Below are 27,519 nucleotides of genomic sequence, written 5' to 3'. Positions count from 1 at the left end.
TAATCTGCATGTTCCAAAATCTTTTCTTTTGTGTGAAATCAGTTTTTCTTTTTTTATGTTTCAAAAGTCTTTATTGTCTTCATAAAAATAGTGCTTTTGAATACTTTTGAATTTAGTTTCAGTCATTGAATAATCAATTTAAAAGATGACAGTGTGAAAATTATTAAGAGTGTATTATGATTTATATACTATGTAGTGTGTATATGTATATATATATATATATATATATTATACAATTTTTGTATTTCATATATAAATGTTTTCATAGACATTTTCACATCAGAATTGGTATTTTGTGTTCAGTGCATGTGATAAATAAACATACCTGTATGGAAAAAAGTAAACAATCAAGCGTGTTTTGGGGTTTTTTTGTATTTGCTTTTGTATACAAAGTTTGGTGGTACTGTTGTGGCTCAGCAGAATGTTTCCAGTCATTATAAAATCCACTTAAGTGTTCTGTTTAAGAATCAGTTAACTGATCCGTTTGTTTTTCAGCAGGAAATGCTGTTTAGTTAATCTATGCTGACTGCAATTGAAATAAATGTGTGATTTGGTTTTCCTCATGACAGGAATTGGTGACAGTAAACATGGAACTTGGCCACAGGGCGGGCTTCAAGGATAAAGCATCCCCCAATGGCTTTACGCATGACTGGACCATGTTTGTCCGTGGTCAGAGTGGGGTTGAGTTGCCCCTGTTCGTAGAAAAGGTTATTTTCTATCTCCACGAAACCTTCAAAAATCCCAAACGAGGTAACAGACTGTGATTGTGGTGTGTGCTCTTGTTGTCTAGACCATGTGTTGTGGATTAACAAGAGTGGAGTCTGTGTTTGTTTGTCACTTTATCAGCACTTTATCAGAAGTGTGTGAGCATATTTGTACACATGTCAAACTGTTTATCATGAAATTTTATCAGTTAAGTCAATAAGCATATCAGTTGGATGTTTTAGCTGACATGCATCCTCTCCTGTTTAGATTGATTACTTTGACACAATTTTATTCTGCTGAGTTGTAAGTATTGTTCAATTTGTATGTTCTATTGTAATTTCACTCACTTTTTTGTCATTTGAAGTAATTGAATATAACTTATGTTTAAATATTTGAAAACTTACATTTAAGGTTTTTATTCACCAGTTGACAGCCGAACTTCAGTTAAAGTAGGGCAGAGGAATGAATAGCAAAACACTGCTGTCTAGTGGTACTAGCAGTAGTAAAAAAAAATTTCTGTCAGAGATATAATCTGTTCATGTCTTGAAATGGTTGGTGCAGTCCCATAAGCCAAAAAATATCTTGACATGTGCTTGATGAACTGTTGAAGTGTTTGCACTGTCTTACCACTTACGGTAACAAATGTTTTTGTGAAATGCTGACTAATCAGCAGTCATCAAGGGGTCAGAACTGATCAGTGTTTTCCTTTTTAAGGACTTATGCAAACATGAAACGAAAAACCTTGAAGAATTAACATGAGTAGAAATGAACAGACAGATTAAATTACATCTGTTGTGTTTTGGTGTTTTTTTTGTGTTCCAGTTGTCTACGATCCCCCTTATGAAATAAGTGAAAGTGGGTACGCAGGGTTTGTAATGGTTATAGAAATATACTTCCGCAACAAGAACCCCTCGAAGAAGATATCGTTTGAGTATGACCTCTTCTTGAACGCCCCTGGAGCCCCACCTGTCACGAACTGCAGACTGGAGAAGCTCAAGTTCAGAAACCCTGCTGAGGACTTCAGACAGAAGCTGTTCAAGGCTGGAGCAGTGAGTATGATTTGTTTGTGTTGTGCATTTGGAGTGATTGGTTGACAGTGCAGGGTTCATGCAGAGTTTAAACAGTTTCTGTTTCTGTCAGTGATCAATTAAAAAAAAAAAAAGAATTAAAAAAAATTTTTTTTAATAGTTTTACAAAATAGCAACTGCAGAATGTTACAACTGAAATTGAATTTTGAAATTATTATTTAAAAAAAAATTGATTAAAAAAAACCAGATCCTGAATGATCTTTCGAACCGAATTGGTAGTTTTCATCCTTGCTGTAGATGATGATTCATTCAAGATGCACTGGCATTCAGAATACAATGTTTGATAGGGTTTTAACTTTTTTTTTTTTTTAAGTTTTCTAATTTTGCATGAACCCTGCTGTGGATTGTTTGGGGTGTGTCCGATCATGAAGTTGAAAAAAGGATAGTGCATGGGGTTTGTGGAATGTTTTAGAAAGGTGGGTGGTTGTGGTGATGGTGGTGGTTTTTGTTTAACCCCTAGTTTGCTTGTATGACAAGATGACTCATCAGCACAACAGTGTACGCTTCGCTGCCACAATGATGAGATGACTCGTCAGCGAAATATTCTGACTTTTCCCTGGTTTGCATGGAGTTTACTGACAAAACTACAGGTAGCTGTAGCTTGGGAAATCTTTCTAGATTCTATTGATAGCTAGAAATCTGATCTGCATCTTGAGGCAGTCCTTTATTTGAACAATTTCATTGGATTACTGCCACAGTGTGTCTGATCGCCCACTTGTTCAGCAAAATGTCGGGCACCGTAGTTATGTGATCGTGGTGTACTAAAACAACCAAAATTGCTTTCTTTAACTTACGCTCAGAAAGAACTAAAGCGTCAGCTCAAAGAAGACAGTGATGAGCTTTTGTATATGTGGTCACCCCTGAAAGCGGAGTATGTCTGCCTTCATGGTGGAGTTAAAACGGTCATACACGTAAAAGCCCACTTCTGTACATACGAGTGAACGTGAGAGTTACAGCTCACGAATGCAGAAGTAGTAGTATAGGTTGTCACAAAAACTGCTGGATGAGGATCTTTTGTCTCAAACTCTATTTTCAGCCCTGTTTTGTTTTTTTTGCCACATTACCAATTAACAACTTTTATTCAGTTTATATATGTTCAGTAATCAGTTCGCAGCATATTCACATGAAAAATTGATGACAGTCCATCCAGAAACACATTTTCACCGATTGTTTTTCTGAGTGACTTAATACTCTTTCAGCCTTCACTGCTTGGAAATTACTTTGTTTTACTTAGGATTACAAGAGTTAAAGCATTGATTCAGTTTTTAAAAGGCAAAACATGTGTATGCGGCCTTTAGCCTTTCAACTTCGGTAAAATGGGTCTTATGGGGTATAGATGCCAAACTGTTGTAACACAGTTGTGGAGTTGCCATTCAAGGGATCAAACTCAGCTGACCACTGTTCTGTTGTTAAGTGAGGTTACTTCCCTTGAAATGAATCGCTCTGCACCAGTTATTCACCGGACTTTTCCCTGCCTGCGAGTGTTGGTAAGGGACGTTAGGTGGTAACCTAGAACTTCATTGATGATTGCTTTCCTATGGATGTCTTTGTTGTGCAAGTTGCAGTAGACATTAACTTCATTTGTACATCTGTTTGCTGTTGTCTGCCTGCTTCCCTCTCTTCCTGACCTCTCTGTCTCTCTCTCTCTCTCTCTTTCTCCCATTCTCAGCCCCATAAGACAAGACAAAAGACAAAATCTTTTTTATCGAGGGTAGTAGATAAGCAAGTAACATGCTTTTTTTACATCCAGCCCTCACCCTAAAGAAGGAATAAAGCTAAAGAAGGGAAAATGAGCAAAAAGAAGAACAAATCAAAACACAATGAAAATACATCAATATTTTCCCATTATTCCACCATTCACAGTCATTCCACCCAAAGCAAAAAAAAAAAAAAAGAAAGAAAGAAAGCATGAAACGCACACACACACACGCAAACATGCACACACACACACAAAAACAAAAACAAGAACAAAACCAAAAAAAACCTAAAGACCCAACGGAGAAAACACCAGTCCTTCCTTCACAATCAAACACCATCCCACCAGTTTTCACACACACACACACACACACACACACACACTCTCTCTCTCTCTCTCTCTCTCTGAGTATCTGAGGTTATGGTTGGTACTAGTTTGTGATTTAGTATAAGTACTATAACCCTTGTTAGTCTGTTAATGGCATCCCAAATAGTCTATATAGATCTTGAGTCTTTTTTTTTTTTTGTTGGTCACTTTCTGTTGGTAATACTTGTGCATAGCTTTTCATTGCATTGAATTCACTTATGTTTTTTTTTTCTTCTTTAAAAAAAAAAAAAATCTTGATTTATTGGTTTTAGAAGATCCCTAAGGTGCATTTCATTTCTGATTTCTTTAGAAATCGATGGAGGTAACATACAGTGTTTCACCTGTTTAGTCCTGAGTGGTGCGTGCTTACTATAAATATTGTTAAAGGTTCTTATCCAAAAATCTAAAGCTTTTTCAGGATCGGTGTATTGATATACATGAGAAAGTGGAGAAGAATGTAAATCATGCAAAAAAAGTATCTGTTAAAATTCTTGAAACGTCTATATTCAATGGTTTTGTGACTTGCTTTTGGAATTTTAAATTTTAATACCGAACATAATAATTTCTTTATCTTCAAGCATGGCAGCATCCATCATTGAAATAAAATCATCAAACCAGTTAACTCTTTCAGCCAGGCTTCTGTAAATAAATAAACATCCCATAAGTGTGTGATTAGCCACCACTTTTTGCACTTTGTTTTGTCATAATTGTAAATTCTAGGTTTGGCATTCCTCTCAAGGCTTGACCATTGCATTTTTATGTGATGATCCAGCATCTGCTCCTGGTTTTATTTTTTTTGTTTGTTTGGTGGTTTTTTGTTTTTAAGACGATGTGTAAATATATTTGGATAGATCTGTCCTTTTGCTTTGACACCTCCTTGGAACTGAAAATGTAGTACTTCTGTGCGATTTCCTGACATCTTTTCTGTCCTCAAGTTTGTTGGGTTTTTTAAAAATTTTATTTTATTTTTTTATTATTATTTTATTATTATTATTTCTTTTTTTTTTATAGTTTCAGTCTGCATCACCTTGCTGTTCTAATTCTCAGTATCCTTCTACTTCCCACTTCTGTTGTTTTTTTCAACACTCGTATGTACAGGTAATTTATTTAACTGTTTTTAAGTGTAATTTATTTAACTGTTTTTAAGTGTTCCTCACAAGATCTTTTCCCATACTTAAAAAACCACTACTTAAAATTCAATGAATTGATGCATGTTTGTTTTCTCTCTCTCACTCACTCTCTCTCTCTGGCTCCTGCCCTGCTCTCTCTTTCCCTCCCTCTCTTCCTCCTCCCATTCTCTCTCCATCTGTCACTTCTCGATTTAACCTCACAGCCACACGCAAGCATTGTGTGTGTATGCACACTCACAGCCTTGGCACTCAGGGCATCAGAATGAAAATGCATGAACATGCAATGCACATACAGCTACATGTACACTACCAGACCAAGACAATAGTATACAATAAAAAGTGACTTCCAAAGAAAAACATTTTTTTTTTTTTTTAAATCTTTTCCATGCTGCCATCCTCAGAGCTAGAGAGAGAGGGAGAGAGTGAGAGACCCAGACAGTCAATCATGTATTGATTATCCCTGAGGGATATTCCCAAGCCGACACTTGTCTCCAAGAACTGTTATTGTTGGTTGGGTGATGCGCGAGCACGTGCTCTTCTTCCTTCCTACCTGGGGGAGGGGGTAGGTAAACACTGTGGTTAAGTTACCAGCTGGTTGTCACTGGAGCTTTGTCAGTCATGGGCTGTGTCACTGTCAGAAAGGTGGCAGCTGCTTGGTTCACAGTGTGCTGTTGGGAATCAATACGGATGGGTGGAGTGTTAGGAAAAGTGGATGTGGAAACTTTCTTTTCCTTTATACTGGAGTGCCTGTTTTGAAAGGAAGCATTTGAATCTTGTGGAAGTTGGCATGCGAGTAGTGATCGGAAGTTGTATGTTCTTGGTTTTTTGTTTTTTTAGAGAAATGATCCACATATATATATATTTACAGTCAGATTGAAGGGTAGGGGTGAATAGAAACAAGGTGGAAAGCTTGTGTTTGGTGTTTATGTTAAGTTTTTCTTTTTTTTGTGACTAATTGCTTATTTTCTCAGATCTCTCTTTCTTTCTCAAGTTTGGGCTTTTTTATTTTTTTATTTTTATTTTTAATTATTTTTTTTGTAAAGCCAAAAGTTGTTAGGCTTATCAACATGGCTGCCAGGATGTACAGTGCAAAGGGGTTTAAATCTTGTTTGATTTTGACAATAGCAAGTACGAAAACATAATAGAAAATGAAAGTAATGTTGATCAACTGAAGAGATTATCCAGGTTATCCTGATGATTATTACATGCTACAAAGTACATTGACAGGCAGGGGACAGTGTCATTTTGGAATTGGGTGTAAAAAACAACAACAAAAAACCCCACAGTATTTTACTTTTGCTTGAAAGAATGAAACTTTAGTTTTAGTGTTTTTATTTACAGAAACACTCCAGATGAAAGCTTCAAGCAGAAGTATTGTTTACTATGAGCTTTTGTGTTGTAATATTGTGTGATGGTGTTTATTTTTTGGAGGGGGGGGGGGGGGTTATCATCACTTTATGTATAGTGTTTAGTGGGTGTGTGTGTGTGTGTGGGGGGGGGGGGGTTGGATGATATATTGTGTGTGTGTGGGTGGGGGGGGGGGTTGTTTTTGTATTTGGATGATATATTGTGTGTGGGGTTGTTTTTTTTTAATTTTTTTTTAGTGTTTAAAAAAAAAAAAAAATTCTTAGTTATCTTCCCCTGATTGGTAGTTATCTCATCCTGTCAACATTGAACATAATATGCGAATTGTATTCTCCATTCATTTTCTTTCAAGAAAATCTATACTTTTTACACACTTTTCATCATTACTTTAATTTTTTTTATCAGTTACTTGATTTTTTTTTTCGGTTGGTGATTTCCTTGCAAAAATTACAAATAGTTATAGAAGTCAGTGGGTTAAGCAGATGTGTCATATACATGCGCTTGTTGCCATTTGTTGGAAACCATGGGAGTTAATCATGTTGGCTCGTTCTCAGCATTCACTGAGTTGAACATTGTGACAGTGATGTTCAGCATTAAAAAGTTTTGACGAAGCTTGACAGCTAAGTCTTGATAAAAAAAAAGGGCGAGAATAGTGTGAGTGGAAATTGATTCGAATGGCTGAAGATGAAAATGAAATCCAATTTAGAATAGAGAAATGGCGCAGAAAGATTGACACTGCAGGTGTGTGTTTCTGCATGACACGTGGTCAGATTGAAGAATATCATATATGGATCCAGTGGAAAGAAAACGCTGACAAGACAAAGTGTTCCAACACACAAAACAGCTTGTAGTGTGTGTGTGTGTGTGTAGCTTCAGTATTATAGTGGGGGTAGGTTTCATAACAAGAACTGAAGAAGGGGTATGTGCTATGTTTTGCTTAAAAAATAACTTTGCTATTGTTTTGCGCTGATGCATTTCCCATTTTTACCCATTTGTAGACCGTTTGCTAATGCTGTGCTGGATACTGCATCTGACCCATCCTCTGTGAATGTACAGATGGGTGCCAGATCTTTTCTTTGAAATTGTGTTTCAGTGCTATGCAGGTTACATTTCTTCCTTATATCTGTCCTTTTTAAAAAAAAAATTTTCTCACATTTCACAGTCATACTCTCCCAAATCACTGTGTTGAGAAAATAACATGGTCACAGTGTTCAGGCTTGATTCTCTGATTCATTGAGCCCCCACATGATAGTTTCAGGCTTTCATCTGGGCAGAGGGGGGGAAAAAAAAGATTTGAGGCTTGGGTTGGTCTCTCTACTTGCAACCCTAGAAATTGATTTGTGGTGTAAAACACATAACTCATCATAAGAGATATATATTTATATGAAAATCACAGTCATTCATTGTATTGAATGGAAAACATAAAACTCGAATGGCAACAGTAAATCCTACATACCGTGATCACAGTCACACACATGCAATAATCACAGTTGGAATAAAGCTGTTTTTAGTTCTGTTTGTTTTGAGTTTTGGGACACTGAAGCATTTGCCTGAAGGTAGAAGTTGGTAATAATTTGCCAGAGCATGGCTGCTGTTGCTCGAAATAGACACAGTTGTCTGTCATATTCTGACATTGTACAAACTACAATTCATTTAAATTTTTAATTATTTGAAAATAATGATAATGTTGTTATATATTGTACAAATTTGTTCTGTTTTGTAGTATGTGTAACCTTAGCAGATTTCTGTTTCAAATGGAACAGGATGTCAGGAATGGAAATGGTGATGGATTGAATGAATGTGTCATTTCACCAGCCATTGCCCTCCCACACCCCACTCTCTCTCTCTCTCTCTCTCTCCTTCGCTCCCTTCCTTCCTTCCTCCCTCCCTATATCTCTTTCTCCTTATATCATGTAAGATCAACCTCATCCAGTTCTTCATCGCCATCTCTTTCTCCACTTCTTTATGGTGTTTATACTAATTACTAGTTAGTAGTAGTATAGTTGTATGTTTAAAAAATTTATAGTAGCAAGATGCGGATGTTTAAATGAATGAGTGTTTTGATAATGGAAATAACTGGTTACTCCCCTCCCACTCTACCCCCTGAACCCCTAAAAAATTTTTTTTGATATTTCAAAAAAGAAAAAAAAGAAGAATTTAAAAGGGCAAAAAAAGGAGAGAGATATGAAGACATTAGCAGTACAACTACAAGAGATACTTTTATACTCTTTGATTAATAACCACACCAAACTAATGAATACATGAATAAGAATAAAAGCGGAGGAGGAAAAACATACATACACAGCAGCCCTCAGACAGACTAACAAACAACCAAGACAAGAACATGATGCAGGCTCCACTGAAAAAGCTTTCAGCTCATTATGTTCAGTTAATGGAACATTGCTATGACAGTTGATCACCACTGCTGTCGGCAGCCGCCACTAATCAGGGGAGTGATGATTATCTGCTGGTCAGTGTATTAGGTTTGATCCGCACACACTGATGCAGAGCCTATTTAGGCGGTGATTTGGCTATGTGGGCACAGGTTTTCTGCAGACTTCCGAGTCTGGCTGGTTCATTCATCCTAGATGAACGGAAAAAGTGCTTGCAGGGAAAACGTTATTTCCTTCTTCAGTTGAGTTGTTGTTCTTGAAGGAAAATAGGAGTGTTTTGTGGTTGTTGATTTTTTCTGTTTGATATATATCCTATAGTTTGGTTTACAATAGTCATGTGTGTGTATGACTGAAGCCTGACACAGGAATGATCACATGATGAGCACCGAAAGGCAGCTCTTAGTCAACTCTACCCAGGCAGGCAGCCTCTTGTGCAAATGACTGTATTTGTAAACTGCATAGAGCCTGGTATGTGACCGAGGATGTGTACTGTGTAAGTATCCATATCAATCAATCCATTTTATGTTTTCTTGCTTGTGGTGAAATTTAATATTTCTTGTCAGGTTTATTATTTGATTAACTAGGTTTATCTTACTCTTTGACGAAGAATTACATGCCGTCATGATAGTTCGTCTTTGTTCCTTGTTTCTGTTCTGCTTCAACATATGATGACTTCATCAAGCGGGTGTTTATGTGTGCTCTCTTTCTGTACTCTGTCCACTGTCTCTCACTCTCTCTCTCTCTCTCTCTCTCTCTCTCTCTCTCTCTCTCTCAAGATCATTTTTCTTTCTTTTTCATATATATTTGTGCGCTATTTTCAGTGGATGTATCATGTAGAAGAGCAAGGACAGATCAGAAGAATAGGTCATGCCTAAAATCTTCTAAAATCTTTTTGAGTTCTCTTTCTCTCTCCATCTCTCTCTCACTCGCTCACTCGCTCTCACTCTCTCTGTGTGCATAGTTTGTGTGTGTGCATGCAGTTTCTCTCACTTAACCCCAATCTCTCCATATCCTTATTTCTCTCTCTCTTCCCTCATCTCCACTTTTTCTCCCTTGCATCAGTGCTGTATCATGTCATAATATTAAAGACCAGTTTACACACATTAGCATCCTCATGAAGTCACTGTGGGTGAAACTGGCACTGATTTATTGTGTGATTGAAACAAGTGTGAGCAGAGGATGTTGGGGGTGGACACACATCTATTATCAGACAATATACATCCGCCTTCTGCTCTGACCTGGCTTCATCCTCAACCTGTTACCTTGGTTGGTTGTGTGTTTGAATATTTTGGGGTGGGAGTGGTGGTGGTGTTTCCCTGTCCCTGGTCTAAAACCTAGCCACCTTCAGAGTTTATTTCATTGCCAGTTTCAAAGTCTGTATTGCCATTAATCCCTGGTGACGGACTTTCCTCCCTTTCTCTCTCGCTGTCTCACTCTCTTTCTCTCTCTTCAGTGTGCATTGTGTCTCAGGTGAGTCACCAAGTCTAATGTAACTGGTTTGTAAGCCTTGGTCGGAGGGTACATGAACTGTTCAGTGCATGCATATTTCAAGTGACTTGACATTGCTTGTTCATGTGTTACCAGGCTAAGGGCTGCCCTACCAGTAAAGGAAAATTGCTGAGATTACAAATTGTGCAAGTTTCTTCTGTGTTGAAGACGTGTCATTCAGCTCTTTGACTGAAAGTTCTTTAGGAGAAGAAAATGGTACACAGCTTAGAATAATAATTTGTAGATTAAAACATCCATGACAGCAAAAGGTGGGAGGAAAAAGAACACTTTAAATATTTACTTTTGACGTTGTTGCTTTATTGTCCAGCTGGTTGTGCAGAGCCATCTCAGGCCGGACCAACTAATTAAAAACTTATCTGCATTAAACAATACTCTGTCATCTGAAAAAAAAAGAAAGATTTTTTTTAATAGAAATGTAGAATCAAAGGTAAAAATTCTGCCAACATGTACACGCACATCCGGCTACATCAGACTGTCAGCAGCATAGCTGTCTGGTTGTGTGTGTGTAAATTGTTGCCATGGTGAAGATGTCAGCTTGGTAATCTTGCCGCCCTTCTTGTCTGCTGCCTTTCATTCTGCGGATATTATCCTTGCTTTTGGCCTTTGGGGCCACTAAAGCTGTGTCTGTTGTTTTTTTATTTCGCTATTGATCTGAAGCTCTTTGGACGCCTGAAGCGAAGGAGAGTGGAGGGTTTGACGAGTTTACTTTTCGGTCAGTCTGTCTATAGATATCATTCTCTCTGTGTCTTTTCCTCTCTCCCTGTCACCTACCTCTCTGACCTCTGGCCTCTCTATCTTTGTATGCATGAGTGTCATTTTCGTTTTCACTCCAGAAAGTAAAAAAGGATGAAATCGAAGAGAGGTGTCACACTGCAGGTGTGTGTGTTATGACGTTGACTTCAAGAAACTCGACTGGATATTTGATGAGAGAGAGAGAGAGAGAGGTTAATGTTAAAGGTCTCGCAGTGAATTTGTATGTACAGTATCTAGGGCTTGGCATTGGAAGGCAGGGCCCAATCATCTCCTTTCACCATTTTAACTTTACCCAACTGAAATTGGGCTCCCATATATACACCTGAGTGAAGTGATGAAAAATGGAGTCCAGTACTTTCCCAGGGATCCAACACTAAGACCATGTGGAAATGGGAACTTGAACCCTGATCATAGGTGAACACTGGATCAGAACTCCAACTCTGCCATGAACTTCAAATAGTTTATGGGAACCTTTAAAAAGAGAAAGAAAGAAAGAAAGAATAAATCAACTTTATGTTATCAAACTTAAAATGAATTGGAATTGATTATCAGTACTCATTCTGTGTTAGTTGAATGATGGGGGGAAAATAAAAGAAATTTGACATGGTTAAAACAAAATTTCAGTGTGTATCAAACCTCCATTTGTTTGAAGTATATCATCTCTTTTATGTTGCTTTTACAAGCATCATATGAAAGATCACAGTCATAAAAAAAAAAAAAAATGTCCTCCTGACATAAAATGTGTGTCTGTGTGTGTGTTCACTGGATGGCAAAGAAAGACCAACTGCAGCTGTTGGGTTGCTTCTCGCAGTATCATTATTGGTTTTGTTTTCCAGGCAGTCAAAAGTACAAAGCTAACACTTCAAAGTAACTGAGAAATTCTTTCTTTTTTTCTTTCTGTCCCCCACCCCAAACCCTCTTTTTTTTTCTTTTTTTTTCCCCCCACCCTCACTCAAAAAAAGTTTGATTCAGGGTTGAAACAAAGTTGGTGAAAGTGTGTCAGACAGTTACTTGGCAACAAGCAATCAGTGGGAATTTTTTCTTCTGTGGTATGGGGGCAGGGGCTTAAATCAATATTTGAAATATCTAATTATAGATCGTTATATTGTGATGTTCTGGCATTGGGTCAGTGGAAAGTATACTGTTTCTTTGCTGGCTCTGTGTTTCTTTCATCAGTGCAGACAGGGCTGACTGGATTCTTTTAAGTTCAGCAGTATTGATCTATAAGGACATGTGTTGTTGTTGTTTTTTTTGTTGACAGTGTTAATCCAAACATATTTGATCAAATTTGACAAGGGTAGGGTGCATTGTTATTTATTCAGGGTTTGCAGTCATCAAAGTCTGGAAAAGTATTTGGAAAAAATGAGAGAACCACTTCCTGGGCTGGAAAAGTCTCAGAGTTTTGATAATACCCTTGACCAATACCATTCAAGGAAAGGCTCTGCATTTGAAAAACAATTAAAAAAAACAACAACAAGAAGTTAGCTTTTACTTGTTAGACTTTATTCCCAGCCAAGTAGGCATCCATGCACCATTTGGGGAGTAGGTGCATTCAGGGTGTGTTTGGTTTTCTAGCCCCCTGAACAGACGGGTATTGTAGGATCTAAGTTGTGTTTTTGTTTTGCAAGTGAGTAGCCATGACAGGGGGGTTGAAACTCTGGCAGGTGTACAGTCTTGTTCATGTCGAAGACAAAAAAACCTGCACCCTCAGCCCACCAGGTATTGCGGATTGGAACCGGGGACCTAAGAGCTATGGGACATTGTCCAGTGCTTTTGTCACTCCACGTTTGTGTCCATCGTGTGTGTGTGTGTTTACGTTCATGTAGGATGTGTGTGTGTGTGCGCACACAACTGGACCACTTCATATTGTTTGGAAGGAAGAAAAAAATCACTCCATCACTGGCTTCTCACTTATGTGCTCTGTCCACTAGACTGGCAGCACTGGGGCGGAAGAGCTGTGTGAAATCCTGCCTGTAGCATGACTGTAACTCACTGTAAGCTGACCATGGTAACAAAAGATACCTGCGCAGGAAGGAAGGGTCGGGTGGTACCACCTTGTGACTGCTGGTTGTGAGGGGTGATTACTGAACTGGCCTCGATGACGGTGGTTTCCTTGGCAGCAGACTGATCAGCTTATCCGAGTTCTTTCTTATGTCGTGTAAATGAGTCTCTGTGGTGGTGTGGTACAGCTATTAGAACTTGTGAAGAGCCAGATGTTTGTCTTTCTTATGTCTTGTGAGTCTTTGTGGTGGCATGGTGCAGCTAGTACTAAGTGTTGACTGTGTCGTCTGGCTGGGTTTGGCCAGTTGTTGTTTGCTGTTGGTGTATATTTCATGTCAGTTACTTATCTTTCCAAAGTTTGACTTCCCAGTGTGTCTTAGAAACTCTTTATCTTTGTGTGTGTGTGTGTAGATGTATGTGTTTACTATATATTTTTACATGTGTGTGTGATTTTTGTAAGGATAAAGAAGCACATACAGAGTGATGCATGCACACACACACACACTCTTTTACCACACAGACATTTTCAAGCCTGTGAACTTGTTTAACTCACTCAGTACGGCCAGTCCTCTCTTCTCCTCTACACAGACCCCACGGATGTCCAGTGGGTGTCTGAATGACCCAACCTTTAGCTTCCGTCGTCAGAATTGTGGTATTCTTTGTCAACATTCACCTCTTCAGTATAAGAGCCTTCCGCTAGCAATATTTTGATGATGGTAATTGGGGTGAAACGCTGTTAACGTCGTGTCTTTCGCCGTTCGTATGGAAAGAGTTAAGAGATTGTGAGAGAGTATACGTGTGGCCTTTAGGATTCTGTTCCTTTGCGCGTATGTTTTGTGGTCACTCCTCTCAAGATTGTGGGAACACAGCATGAGTACAGAGCACTTTGGATTTTTTGTGTCCATTCCTGATGATTGGCTGACCACCCTCAGAGTACACACAAAGAGAAAGCGGCTGTATGATAGGAGGTCACCAAGCACACATGTGCATGTGTGTGAAGAGTGCATGTGGCATTTTAGTTGTGCTGCGTACACTGCTCACAGAGATGATCCTCTGTGTGTGTGTGTGTGTGTGTGTGTGTGAGAGTGAGAGAGAGTATGTGTGTGTATTGCCCCATCTTGTGAAGTTTTGAAATTCATTTCCTTTTGCCTCTCCTCCTGTTCATGACAGTGTTGCACACATTTCCTGGTGGCGCAGAGCATGTGAGGTTGTGTCAGAATCATTCAAGTACTGTACCCAACAAGTATGGTACCCTTTTGAGCACATTTCCTGGTGTCGCAGGGCATGTGAGGTGGTGTCAGAATCGGGTACTGTACCCAACAAGTACCCTTTATTTCCTGGTGCCGCAGGGCTTGTGAGGTGGTGTCAGAATTGGGTACTGTACCCAACAAGTACGGTACCCTTTATTTCCTGGTGCCGCAGGGCATGTGAGGTGGTGTCAGAATCGGGTACTGTACCCAACAAGTACCCTTTATTTCCTGGTGCCGCAGGGCATGTGAGGTGGTGTCAGAATTGGGTACTGTACCCAACAAGTACCCTTTATTTCCTTGTGCCGCAGGGCATGTGAGGTGGTGTCAGAATCGGGTACTGTACCCAACAAGTATGGTACCCTTTATTTCCTGGTGCTGCAGGGCGTGTGTGGTCGTGTCAGAATCGGGTGCTGTACCCAACAAGTATGGTACCCTTTATTTCCTGGTGCTGCAGGGCGTGTGTGGTCGTGTCAGAATCGGGTGCTGTACCCAACAAGTACAGTACCCATTAAACAGTGAACATGGACAGTGTTGCTGATGGGCTGTGGTATTGATTTTCTTCCCTCCCCTTGCTTCCCCACACCCCGCCCTGCCCCCGCACCCCCTCCACTCCTTCCCTCTGCACCTTCTGCTTGTTTTGTGTTTCCCAATACAAATAATGTATATGTGTACATTGTCGGATTTTGTGTGTGTCATATTGTGTGATGGTTTATTTTGGTCTGTTCTGTGAGGTCATGCCGTAAGGTTTCACAGACTTGCTGTATATTGTGCACAGCACAGCAAGATTTTCTTTCTGATGTTCCGCATGTGGATGGTTTTCATTTGAAAAAAAAAAAAAGGCTGATGTGTTGGTTGATTTGTAAGACTGGTCTGTGTTTTTTACACTTTAGAGTGTATAGGAAATTTCTTGATTTTTGTTGCTTTTTCTCTCTCCTTTTTTAAATTCAATTTATTTATTTATTAATTTTTTATTAAGCAACTGGGTGAGCATGGGTGGGTGATGGGGTGGGCTGGGGTGGGTTAGGTTGGAAAGAACATTGGCGTTTGTGAGTAGAAGGTGGTTTGACTTTTTTCTGTGTTTTACTAACCTCCATGTTCCTTTGACAATACATGTTATGTTTGCACGTGCTTTTGTATCCATGCACAAAGAAACATGACAGACATGATGCCGGTAGTTTCCTCGCCTCCAGTGCGACAACCTGTCTCTGAGCAGGCTGTGTTTGTGCTGCGCCTGATCCCACCTGTTTCGGAAATAGCCCCACCCCTCCACATGCACCCTTTCTTTCCTGTCTAGACGGTCTCTGACTTTTAAAGTTATGTCTTTCATCCTTCAGAGACTGTTGTGTGTGTGTGTTAATGACAGTGATCGGTAGAAAGTGCTTCAGTTCGTCTCTGCACAAAATTCAGTGCGATATAAATGCTTTATGACGACGATGTTGATCATTATTGTTGCTGTTTGTGTGTCACAGGAAAGCAGTTTGGCCATGAACACGGTGGGCCAAGCGGTGTCACAGCCTTTCACTGAGCTGTTCGGACTTCCCATTAAGACCTCCTCCAGTCCCAAGCAGAAGATCAAGCAAAAGGTATGCACAGGCATTCTCTCCAACCTTTCCTGCCTTAGTTATCTCTGATCAGAGTAGTTAGTGAGATGCAGTCCACTCTGAAGAGATAATGGATAAAATGTGTGTGTGTGCATCAGGTAAGTAAATCTACATTATACTGTAAAGATTAAAGGCAGAAAGGCAGAGAGTATTACACTTAGAAATTCAAAACAAAACAAAACTTCACAAGGATGAAAAAAAAAAAGAAAAAAAAAAAGAGAAGAGCTGAAAAATCAAAATATCATGTCTTCTGGAATGTAGTTTGTTGCCGTTTGGTTGTGAAATGCTGATGGCTAGAATTTGCGTCAGGGAGAAACAAAAATATCATGTGCTTCTGTTTGCAACATGATACCGTTCAGTTGTGAAAGCTGTCCATGTGATGTTTTGCCCTTTGAAGGCTGGGAGTATTTTCAGTCATATGATGGACTCACGAGAATGGGTACAATTCTGGAATTTCTCTGTCATCACCATGTGTATCTGTGTCAGAGACACATGACATGTGGCTTTGTGTTGGCCTCATTAGATGTAGCGACTGTATATCTAGGGTTGTGTTATTTGAGCAGGACACATTCATTGATCACTCAGAAAAGAGGTGGGTTGTTGGAGATGGTGTGAGGCAAACAGGGAGAAAATCAGTGATGAAGTTAGTGTTTGCCACTGTGTGTGTGTGTGTGTGTGTGTGTGTGTGTGTGTTACTGTATGTGTGTGTGCTCTGGTGAAAATAGAGTGGGGATTGTGAATGTATTATTATATGGTTCTGCTCAGATGTGGAAGCTTGCGGGGGGAGGGGGTGGTCTTATTTTATTAGGGGTGAGCTTACAGTTGTGGGCAACTTATTTGTTTTTCTCTGTGTATGAGTGTGTGTGTGTGTGTGTGCTAGTGTGTAATTTGTATGAGCAAGAATAGGCACAGCACACTCTCCTTGCATGCCTGCTCTGTGTGTGTTTAATCATTAATGATGTGTATGATCTGGTCTTAATCAGATATGGTTATGTAGATACTGATTGTGGACCACTTGATAAAGATGTCACTATTAAACAGGGTTTCCATTAACGCACACATTTGCGTCCCTGACTCTCTAAAATGAGAGAGGGCGCACTACAGTTTCGGCTAAGGAGTCCGTAGGATGCACTATGAAATTGGTGTTAATCGAAAGGTGAACGAGCATGGTTAGATAACAGTGTTCGCTTCTTGTTTCACAAGTTTTCAGTCAGGATCTTATCTTTGCGGAATCGACTGCTGTAGAATTCATTACTTTCATCTCGTCTCCCTTTACAGAAAATGTCCATTTCCTGTACACTCAAAACGAGGCTTGTCGAATATTCTGCGATACAGTTCAAAATCAGAATGCCTCCACTATCATGGCTTGATGCTCCAAAATGCAAACAAGACGATAAGGCTGATTCTGAATCGACCAACATCGATCAGCCAGCTTCAAAAGGGGACGGATCACCGAAAAAGAAAAGCCGCACTTATCAAAGTTCATGGGAGTAAGAAATCAAATGGCTGCAGTACGATGAAGACGCACATGTAATGAAGTACAGGACTTCTGTGAAATTCACAACCAGGTCATCATGCGACTCCTGGGAAGTAGATGCATTTGTGACAGGATCGACAAACTTTAAAAAAAATCGTCCTTTTACAGCTTTTCATTTTCAGTGGTTCACTGTGTGTGTGTGTGTGTGTGCGTGAAAGAGAGAGAGGAGGGGAGGGGGGATGAGCGGGGTGTGTGTGTGTATGTGCGTGTGTGAGAGGAGGGATGAGTGGGATGTGTGTGTGTGTCTGTGCGCATCTCTCTCTCTCTCTCTCTCTCTCTCTCTCTCTCATGTTTTATCTTCAGTTTAACGTCTATTCACTATAAGTGTTTTTAGACGGAAAGGAGTAAAGAAGTGGATAAAGGAAAGGGAATGCATGTGAATATTAGTGTAAAAAAATATTCATGTTATGTATCAGAGGAAAAGTATATTATAAGAAAAAGGTCTAAAGAGATTGTGGTGTGTATTGAATGAGGTGTCATGGGAAGGAGAATATGTATATGCATATCAACAAGTATTAACCTATAACAATGTAAATATAAATAACAACATTAATTATAACATTCTCTCTCATGTGTGTGTGTGCATGTGTATCTCTCTGTCTTTCTCTGTGCTTGTGTATCTCTCTATCTCTGAGAGATTGTTTGTGAGTGTGTCTATCTCTTTCACTCATTCAGTGTGTTAGTGTGTGCGTGTGAACCGATTCAGTGATTGTAAAGCAGTGTGTGATGTGTTTGGATGAAAGAATGGTTTCTTGACCTGCGACTAGAGTCGCTAGAACCACATGAGGACTCTGAATTTAAAATGCCTGAATGGGAGTCCTGTGGACTCCATAAGCAAACCAACTGTAGGAAGCCCTGATTAACTCACTCGGGACAGCAAGTTTTCTCCCTTGCTTTTCCCCGCAGATGGCCCATTTGTAAGGGTTTGGAAAAGAATTACAAAAAAATACAAAATTCAGCGTAAGAAAATGAAACTTTCAGAACTGGTTCATTACGTGTTGGGCTATTACATATAAAAAAATTTTTTTAAATCAAAGTTCTCATCTTATTTTTACAGTTTTGCTATTATGTAGAAAATAATGCCAATTTTTCACCCCGAATCATCATACCCATGTTCACTTTCTGCACTTAATTCACTTTCTTCTTCATCATCCACCTCTTCAATGTCCGGTCTTTCAGTTTGTAGCATTTCAAGTACTTTGGCAACACTAAAACGTTGCCGTCGCTGCCTTGTTTGCTTCGCAACATTTTGAGAAGAACCCACTTCAGATGCCATTTGCTAACAAGTTTGCACGCGAGCAGGCGACCAGTCAGTGACTTTGTCAGCATGTGTTCGAGACAAACCACACATGACAGGCTGGCCAATCATACCATTTGGTTGTGGAGTGACCCAGAATAGCACACTGTGCTTGGCTAATCACCTAATCACGTGTACAGCGCATGATGGATTTTTATTTTGGAAAATGCTATTCCATTCTGTCGTCCGAATCGTAAGCGCGTTGGGCTACGCCGCTGGTCAGGCTTCTGCTTGGCAGATGTGGTGTAGCGTATATGGATTTGTCCGAACGCAGTGACGCCTCCTTGAGCTACTGAAACTGAAACGTCCGAATCCGAATACATTTATATAGGAATGCTCACGTATTCTGTCATCTGGAGAGAGTTCAAACATGAAATATGTGAATAACAGCTTGTGGCCTTGTCAGACTCTTGCCTAGTCCAAAAATATGTATACTGGATTATCATTGTAGTAATGTCTCTTTTATAACGTAGTGTAAGTTTGATTTTTCAGATTTATTTTTTCAAAACTGCAGCTGCAGTGACCATAGACAATATCCTGGTTTCATACTGGAGACATTGAACATTATTAAACCTGCTTCCCTTGCTCCTTCTCTGTCTCCATCACTGTCTCCCCATTCCTCCCCCCCTTTACTCTGTTTGAAACTGTAATGATCTGTTTGAAGTCAGACTTTTTTTCTTTTTCTTTTTTTTCTAAGCAAGTGACATTTCTGTGGTTTTAATTGACTGGTGTGACCTGTTTCAGGACAAAGAAAAGGGAGGTAAAGGGAAGCGGTCCCCTTCCATCTCCCACTCCTCACAGTCAGAGAAGGAACACAAGGGGGACACTTCAAGTTCCTCACGCCTTTACGGTCATGGTGGCAAGGACATCGGTAACAGCAGCTCAGCCTCCAAAGACAGCACTCAGAAGGAGTCCAAGGACAGCTCCTCAAATCATAAAGAGTCGTCATTGACGACGGAGAGAAAAGAAAGTGACCGGCACAAGGACAGTTCGTCTAGTCAAAGGGACAAGGACAAAGACTTGTCATCATCTCGCAAGTCCAGCTCCTCACACAGAGAAGGGAAGGAGAAAAAACATTTAAGCTCGTCATCTGTTTCGAAATCCTCGAACAAAAACAAAAGTTCAGTGAAAGAGAAAGAAACCTCAGAGAGCTCCAGTAAAGACATGCCCAGTGGTAAAAGCGGTGGTAGTAAGGAGGGGTCTGAAGGGGGATCCAGTAGAGACGGGTTTAATGGGAAGTCTTCCGAAGGGGGCAGTAAAGAATACTCAGGATCTAAAAATTCCAATAAAGAAGGCTCGGAAGGGGTCAGTAAAGACACACCAAGCAGCAAACACTCCAGCAGCAAGGAGAGCAAGAAGGACAGTTCCAAAGATGGGCACAAGAAAGCTCACAGAGACAAAGACCGGTCGACCAAGGAGACAGACAGCAGCAGTGGGATTAAACATTTCTCAAGCCATCCTCCCTCAGAGGAAAGCTCAGGTGTGAAGAGAAAGGGTGAATCCCCATTGTCCTCCTCTTCCAAACGGCAAAAGAGCACCAAGTCAGACTCGGGGAAGTCACACTCTGAACATTCCAGCAGCAAGTCTAGTCACAAGCATGAGTCGAAATCCAGTCAACAGCATAAAAAAGACGATTTTAAATCTTCCACGCCCAAAGTGCAGGGTGAAACTGAACACAAACAATCCCATTTGTCCAAAAAATCTGAAACATACTCAAAACATGCCCCTAAACACAAAGAAAAAAAGGAAAAGTCATATACCCCCAATAAGAGGACTCGTAGTTACAGTTCATGCTCCAGCAGTTCTGTGGTGTCAACAGAATCAAGTCTCATGTTCACTGATGATGAGGATGATTCAAAACGCTTCGAAATCGACTCCCTGATGGAAGAATTAAATGAAACTGCAGGAAAAGAAAAATCAAAGGCAAAGTCGAAAACGAAAAAAAGGACACCTCCATTGCGATCGTTGTCGCCATCATCAAAATCATCCCACCACTCGGGGTCCTCAGTGAAAGTGACCTCACCCAGTGGAGAAGCCAGTAAGAAGAGGAAGGCACCGTCAAAGAAAAGCAAGGAACCGGCAAAAGATCCCCTGGCGGCTGCCTCTAAGGCCAAAGAAAGGAAAAGAAAAGTGGAAAAACCAGCGACACCAACAGAGCAGCAGGAGGCCAAAAAGAAGCCTACTGCCCCAGAGCCGCTCACCAAAGGCAAGAAGAGTGTGCAGAAGAAAAGTCCGAGTGCGCAGAAGAAAAGTCCAGGTGCGCAGAAGAAAAGTCCAAGTGCGCAGAAGAAAAGTCCAAGTGTGCAGAAGAAAAGTCCGGAGCCAGCCCCTCAGCCACAGGCACGGCCACCCTCACCCCCACCAGTCACTGCCCCACCACCACCACCAGTTGTGTACAAAGCCACCACCAAACACATCGTGGCCACCAAGCCTTCCAAGATGAGAAGGTTTAGTTCAGAAGAGGAAGGAGAAATCTCTGACTCATCAATATCATTATCCTCAGACAGCGAGGACGATGACAGACCAAAGGACATCCAGGTGGATGATGTCCCTTCAGAGCCTGACGAGGAGGAGGAGGACATGGATGCCAAGGACACCCCCCCTCATCCCCCACAACCAACGGCTGCAACCCCACCTGCTGGAGACGGAGAAGCCACGGTGGTGAATGGCCTGAGCCCTGGCCAGGAGGAGAACGGCAAGGTGTGGCAGGTGTGGGAGCGGGCTGACAACGGCTACAGGCTGGGTGACCTCCTCACCATCCAAGCGAAGATCAATGCTATCACCAACCCTGACGTGGTGCAGGAGATCGCTGACCTCATGTGTGCTGCAGGGTGCCTCAGGTTGACTGAGGGAAAGTATTCCTTTGACTTGTGCTTCGTGGCCAAAGAGTTTGTGGATGACCTGGTGGACCTCATAAAGGAAGAGTTAGGGGACCTGGGGCTGTTGGGGTGAGGCAGGCAGGGTAGCCCCCCCACCCCCAACCACCTTTGTCTTTGTGGAGAGTTTTGTGATTTAAAGGGAGGAGTTAGACCTTGAGGACTTGGGTCTGATGGAGTGAGGCAGGCAGGCATCCCCCCCGTGTCAGGAGGTGGTATGGTCTGTCCTGTGGCAATGGACCGTGTTTCAGTGAATGAGAATGTGAATTGTGTGATTGACTGTTCTGATGACATTATCAGATGATGCTGTTTTGCCGTTGGTGATATGATCACTTGATATGATCAGGGTGCTTTTTTGTTTTTGTTTTTTTTGTTGGGGGGGCAGTGGGGGGCCTGGGGGGGGAGTGTTCTTCAGGAGAAGAATCTAACCCAAGTGACACTGAAGGTGCTGTCTGGTGTGTTGTGGACGTTTTCCCAAGACAGCTAGTCTGCTGCTGGTTGTGCCCAAAGTGGAGCCAGGAAAAGGGGACTGTTGTGTTGATATGCCTTGTTCCTGACGGATGTGATGACAGAAGATTATACCTGCAGCCTATCAATCATCAAAGTGTACTTACAGATATCACGTATCTGATCAAAGCCCACTTGCCAAGACTGATCAAGAAGCAGTTGCAGATGTTTTAGGTTTGTCTTAAACAGTTCACACAGTCATTTGCTCAGAATATCCAAAAGGTTTAACCCTACTGACCTATTTGTTTGGGTCAGTAAAGAAAGTCCCCGTCACAGTGGTTATTGTGATCAGGTGAATTGTGGTCTGGATGTATAAATATTTTCTTGGCTTCATATCATCATGTTCAGAATACCCCTGATGGATATTAAAAGGATTCAGATCAGAGTGGAACGTCATCATAATGATTATTCATTTATATGACCATAGTAAAGGCCATGTCTTCCAAATATATATTACAGGTATTTCAAGAGAGGGAGTGGGATGTGGAGGGGACATGTTGATCACATTTATCCTCCTCCTACTGTCCTTCAAGACAGCAGTTGGCTGATAAAAAAAATCTGTGGAAGCAGTTTCTTCAACATGGATGTCACCCCGGAATTGCCATGTCCTTAGTTTCCTGCAGGCAGTAGTAGGAGAATGGTGATGGAATGAATGTGGCAGCTGACCAGTTAAGATGACAGGGTTCACAATGTCTAGTCACAAAGGTTGCTATTTAGTCCACGGGGGAACCTGTGTCTTTGCCAAAAGAGAAACTACCAGTTTGATGGATGCTGACCTTGAAACGTTCATACTGAATTGGAGTAAAATTCCTTTAGGCACCCCTGAATAAAAACAGTATTCTTTCGCCTTTGTTTTTCTTTTCTATTTTCTTTTTTTTTTTAAATGTGTATCTTGGTGGTTCAATGTTTCATTGAGAAGTTAGGTGTTGGCTCTGTTCTGTCAACAGTGAATTCACGTATTGTAATAGTTTTGATGATCTCTACCTATGTGTGTAATATGTACTGTTTGTATATGCATATGTGTGAGTGTGCCTGTGTGGGAAAGTCAGTCCATGATTAGAACTTTGATCTAAGACTGGAATCTGGAATATTTTCTACGGCATTTCATTCATGCAGCAGATAAACCAAACACTTCAGTCGGCAGTTTGGTTTGAAATTGAATCATTTCACAACTGAGGTGAAGGTTAGGATTGCCGTAGTTGCTGTTGGATTTTTCAGATTTTTCTGACAAAGTTTAGTTCCTAGAAGTACCAAGATATAGTATTAGTATTGTCATGCTTTAAACGTGGTGGGAGATAATCTTTTTAAGTACACAATATCATGTCCATGTTCTCCATTTTAATTGTACGCGTATATAGAGAGATTTTAATGAACACAATAGCCTATATTTTGTTTTGTTTTCTCTCCCGTCCTCCCTTTTTTTCTTTTTTTAATTTTAGATTATTATTGATGTTGCACCACTCATTTTGTTATGATTTGTGAGGGCAAAGGAAAAAAATTAGAAAATGCAGTCCACATAAATGCCCACTAGTCCTCGTCACGGTATCCAGAGTATGGATTTTTTTTCTTTTTTTTTTTTCAGTTTTACCACAGTAATTACTCCCTTTAAAAAGTGTATGTATATATATATATATATATTTTGTTTAATATGCATGAGCAAGTGTTTCATTACAGAGTCAGTTGTAAACAAGGCAAGCAAAACATGCTCTTTCATTTCATGATCTGGAACTTGTGCAAGTGGAGCTGAAAAAAAGGAAAAATACAGCTATGGCTTTTTCTTTTTTTCTCCTGAGCAAAGTTTAGAACTCTTTCTTCAGTAATAAGTTGGGTGAAAAACACCTTTCAGTACTTTAGGAATAGCATTAGCAGTATGATGTAAATTAAATGAATTACCATACACCACAAGGTTCCACAATAGCTTTTCATCAAGATTTCTGGCTTTGACTCGTTTGAGCAAGTCTGATTTGTCTTGTCCCCCCCCCCCTTTTTTTTTTCAATCCAGTATGCAGAACTCACTTCACAGAACTAGACTGCTTTTTTCAGTTTTCACACACATGGTTGATAAGTAATGTACACAAATTTTTATTTTTTGAAAGAATGCAAAAGTTCAGAGTAACATGGGAGTGTTTTAGTACTGAACTTCAGAGATTTTTTTTAGCTCTCATGTCTGGCAGATACAAACTGATTGCTTTAAAGATATCAAATTTGATATCAATGTTTGATAAGCAGATCATAGATTGAAATTCTTACTTATTGAGGTAGCATGTCAGCACACCAGCTGCAGAGCCCTTTTCTCTTCATGCTTGTGCTTGCATACTTGGGCAGACGTGTGCATAAGTCACGTGTGCATGTGTGTTATTGTGACTAAATGGAAATGTCACTCGAGGCAGCTGGAAAGTAAAGCTTCCAGCACACTTACCTTTTCCATTGTGCGGTTTTTACAATTGTCCCGAAAAACTGTTACATTATATTAAGTGACATTGCATTTAACCAGATTGCTTCATCTTTGGCTTTTGTGATGTGCTCAAATTGTTATACTGCTAAAAAAAAATCTCTTTGCTGCTAAAACTAAATGTAACAAATAGGAGTGGCATATCAATATTACTGTATAAAATAGTATATTTGCATTGTGTCAAGATTACTCTTCCCTTTTTTAAGGGAGTAAGAAATTTCCCTTCCTTACACTCCATCCTATCACTTCCACCACCCCACCCCAGCACCACCACGCTGTAAGCATGGTCTGGACAGTTTCTAGGAAAAACCTTTTAACAAGGAAGCTATGTATCAAGGGGAGTGGGATGTACTGGGAATAATGGCTATGGAGTTTCTGATGTTAAAATTCTTGGAGGTACTAGGGACTCTGAAAGTCTTTTACAAGTCGATTGTAGGGGGTCCCTGTCTGCTTTTACATGGTAACTCTAATGCTGCACATTGTGATCAAAAATGCATTGTTACACCCATACAAAGGCACAGATAACTTTTGTCCATAATAACTTGGTTTCTGGACCAAAAAATGAAAGAAAAGAACTCTTTTTTTTGCAGCAGACAATCTTTGCTTCAGACTAAGCTGTCATCCAGGATGTGTTCATTTCTAGGAAGTTTAATTTAATACATGCAGTGCATCCTTCCTCGTTTTTAAAACTTCAGCGACACATATTTCTGTGTTAAAAAAACAACCACCAGGATGCTATCTAGACGTCTTCAGATCATGGACATCTCCAGATGAGCACTTAAGTAATTAAAAATAATAAAAATTGAAAGTTACAACTCCATTTAGTCTTACCTTTTTTTATGCTTCATCACATTAAAAACGTCCAATGACAAGGCAACTTAGATGAAATGCACATAACTATGTTCAAGCTCTGGTAAGCACAAGTGTTCAAGTTGTTTCTGCTAGTCATTCATCAGTTCTTGATCTCTGCGGAAGTAGTTTTGAAACCGAAAATACTGTAGATAAAATTTGTTTAGTATGGTTGATCCATGAACTTGACAGTATCTCACAAATGCTGTAGATTTACCTTCCTTTTTTTTCCTGGTTTGTTTTTGTGGTGGTGGGTTTTTTTTTGTTTTTTTTTTTTTTGGGGGGGGGGGGAACAATTGCTTTTCCAAAGGAACTTTAGACTTATTGCAGTGGGTTCTTAGCTACTTCAGTACTTGCCAAAAATACCTTAATCCTTACAGTTTACATTTCATTGATTGTGTGTGTGTGTGTGTAGGGGGTTCTCCAGAGCATTTTCGATAAAGGTAAAATTTCGCTGATACATGTACTGGACAAGAAACAAGTGATTATTGATTCACTGTCGTATGGCTTTTTTTACAGATCAAACCAAAACCCCTGGCTTGAGGATTTATTTGTTCAGTGAAGCTGCTTTTTCAGTACACACAACACCTGGCTTTCGTGTAATGCTGTGTCCACTTGGTCATTCTGCTTTTTGTAAACTTAGTCATGAGTGAAGATGGTTGCTTGCTTTTATAACATTTCAAACTGAAACCAAACATGAACTGTTCATTTGTTTTGCATTCTGTAGTTTGGGGGTGGAAGGGTGGTTATTGCACTGGTAGTTGCTAATGATTCCATTATTCCTTTTTTCATAAAAGCGCTTAGCCTTTATATCTCTTGCCGATTGGATGTGTTTGTTGTGACTATCTATGGCATTAAGTGGCACATGACTTTTACTTTTCACATAAGCAAGTCAGATGTGACTGGGACTAGTGTGAGGAACATTTGTAGATTTATTTTGTAAGAAGGCTGCATTTTGGAGGTGTAGAACTTTATAGAAGGAAGTCTGCAAAACTGAATGCTTTAACTGTTCAGATTCAGGTGGGGGCGGGGGGGTGTTTATTCCCATGGTGGGTTGGGTTTTTTGTTGCTGTTTTTTTTTGTTTTGTTTTTCTCCCATACTTCATGACAGTCCCAATATAATTAAATTCCTTCTTTGCAAGTCCCACTACAGTTATCATCTGTGCTTGCTCACATTTCTGCATACGCAAAGCATTAAAGTCTCCAGGCAAGCACAAGATGTATTCATTGTTCAAATTCATGAAGCTACTTTGCAGAGCAACGTTTTCTTCACTGAACTTTTATCTGCATAATTGCGTTGGAACTCTTTAGTTGACAGGGACGATGGCAAAACTTTTTTTTTTTTTTTTTTACCTTTTCCAGAATCTAGTGACTAATCATTAGTTTTTATTTCTGAAAGTTTTAATTTCTTTTTTTTGTTTTTTTTGTTTATGTATGTGTGTTTGGTGTTATTTTTTCAAAATAAAATCTCCAAACTTTGCTTTAATTTCTGAAAGCTTCAGTTTGATGTTTTGGACAATTATTGATGTACCTGATCACACATTTTCTACACCGACATCATTTCCAGTTTTGGCAATTTTTGTTTCATCTGAAAATGATATTCTGGGTACAAATGGTACCTCTCCTCTTTGGCTGCTGAAAACAATATCCCCCCCCACCCCAGTTTGGTTAAGAAAATAGCAGTTCTCCTTTGCACAGAATGTGACTGGTGATTTTCTTTTGGTTTGCATCCTTGTGCATGTGTTCAAAATCACCGTATAGATATGTTTTTCTGGAAATGATACAAAAATACTTAAAACTATGTGTTCACTACTTTTACTGTTTTAGTTTGTAACAGCTTTTTTTCCCTTCTTTTCCTGTCTTCTCCAGAAAATCACAGTGTGTCTTCTTTTATCTTTGAGGATGTATACATAAATCATGGCCAATTCTAAAGATGTTTAATCCTGGTCACAGCCATTTATTCAGTGGGGTTTTTTTTTTTGGGGGGGGGGGGGGGGGGGGGTTATGACCTGTTTGGATGGGCAATTCTAAGTTATGGTATTAAATTGCAACTGTTGCTTGTTTGAAATGGGTAGTTCCATGTTGAAATTGCAGTTGTTGTGGGTACATGTTCGGGTGGGCAAGGTGCAAGTTGACAATTCATG

The 27,519-nt window shown here is 40.0% G+C and overlaps 1 protein-coding gene across 1 annotated transcript; it reads left to right on the top strand.

Moving 5' to 3' along the window:
• Positions 1 to 573: 573 nt before the first annotated feature.
• On the top strand, positions 574 to 26,377 carry LOC143297370 (uncharacterized). Its single transcript, XM_076609678.1, has 4 exons — positions 574 to 750; positions 1,528 to 1,754; positions 15,726 to 15,839; positions 19,436 to 26,377. The coding sequence occupies exons 1-4, from the start codon at positions 588 to 590 to the stop codon at positions 21,641 to 21,643; spliced, it is 2,712 nt and encodes a 903-aa protein (XP_076465793.1). The 5' UTR covers positions 574 to 587; the 3' UTR covers positions 21,644 to 26,377.
• Positions 26,378 to 27,519: the final 1,142 nt, after the last annotated feature.

This window comes from Babylonia areolata, chromosome 22 (assembly GCF_041734735.1).
Source record: "Babylonia areolata isolate BAREFJ2019XMU chromosome 22, ASM4173473v1, whole genome shotgun sequence".
In the NCBI taxonomy this organism is placed as follows: Eukaryota; Metazoa; Mollusca; class Gastropoda; order Neogastropoda; family Buccinidae; genus Babylonia; species Babylonia areolata.
The sequence above is the reverse complement of the archived record's forward strand: the minus strand, read 5'-3'. Positions and strand labels throughout refer to the sequence as shown.

Excerpts from the sequence above, each read along its gene's own strand:
- LOC143297370 (XM_076609678.1), top strand. The coding sequence starts at position 588 with ATGGAACTTGGCCACAGGGCGGGCTTCAAGGATAAAGCATCCCCCAAT. Across the intron at positions 751-1,527 it reads CTTCAAAAATCCCAAACGAG|TTGTCTACGATCCCCCTTAT; the intron begins GTAACAGACTGT and ends TTTGTGTTCCAG. Across the intron at positions 15,840-19,435 it reads AGCAGAAGATCAAGCAAAAG|GACAAAGAAAAGGGAGGTAA; the intron begins GTATGCACAGGC and ends GACCTGTTTCAG.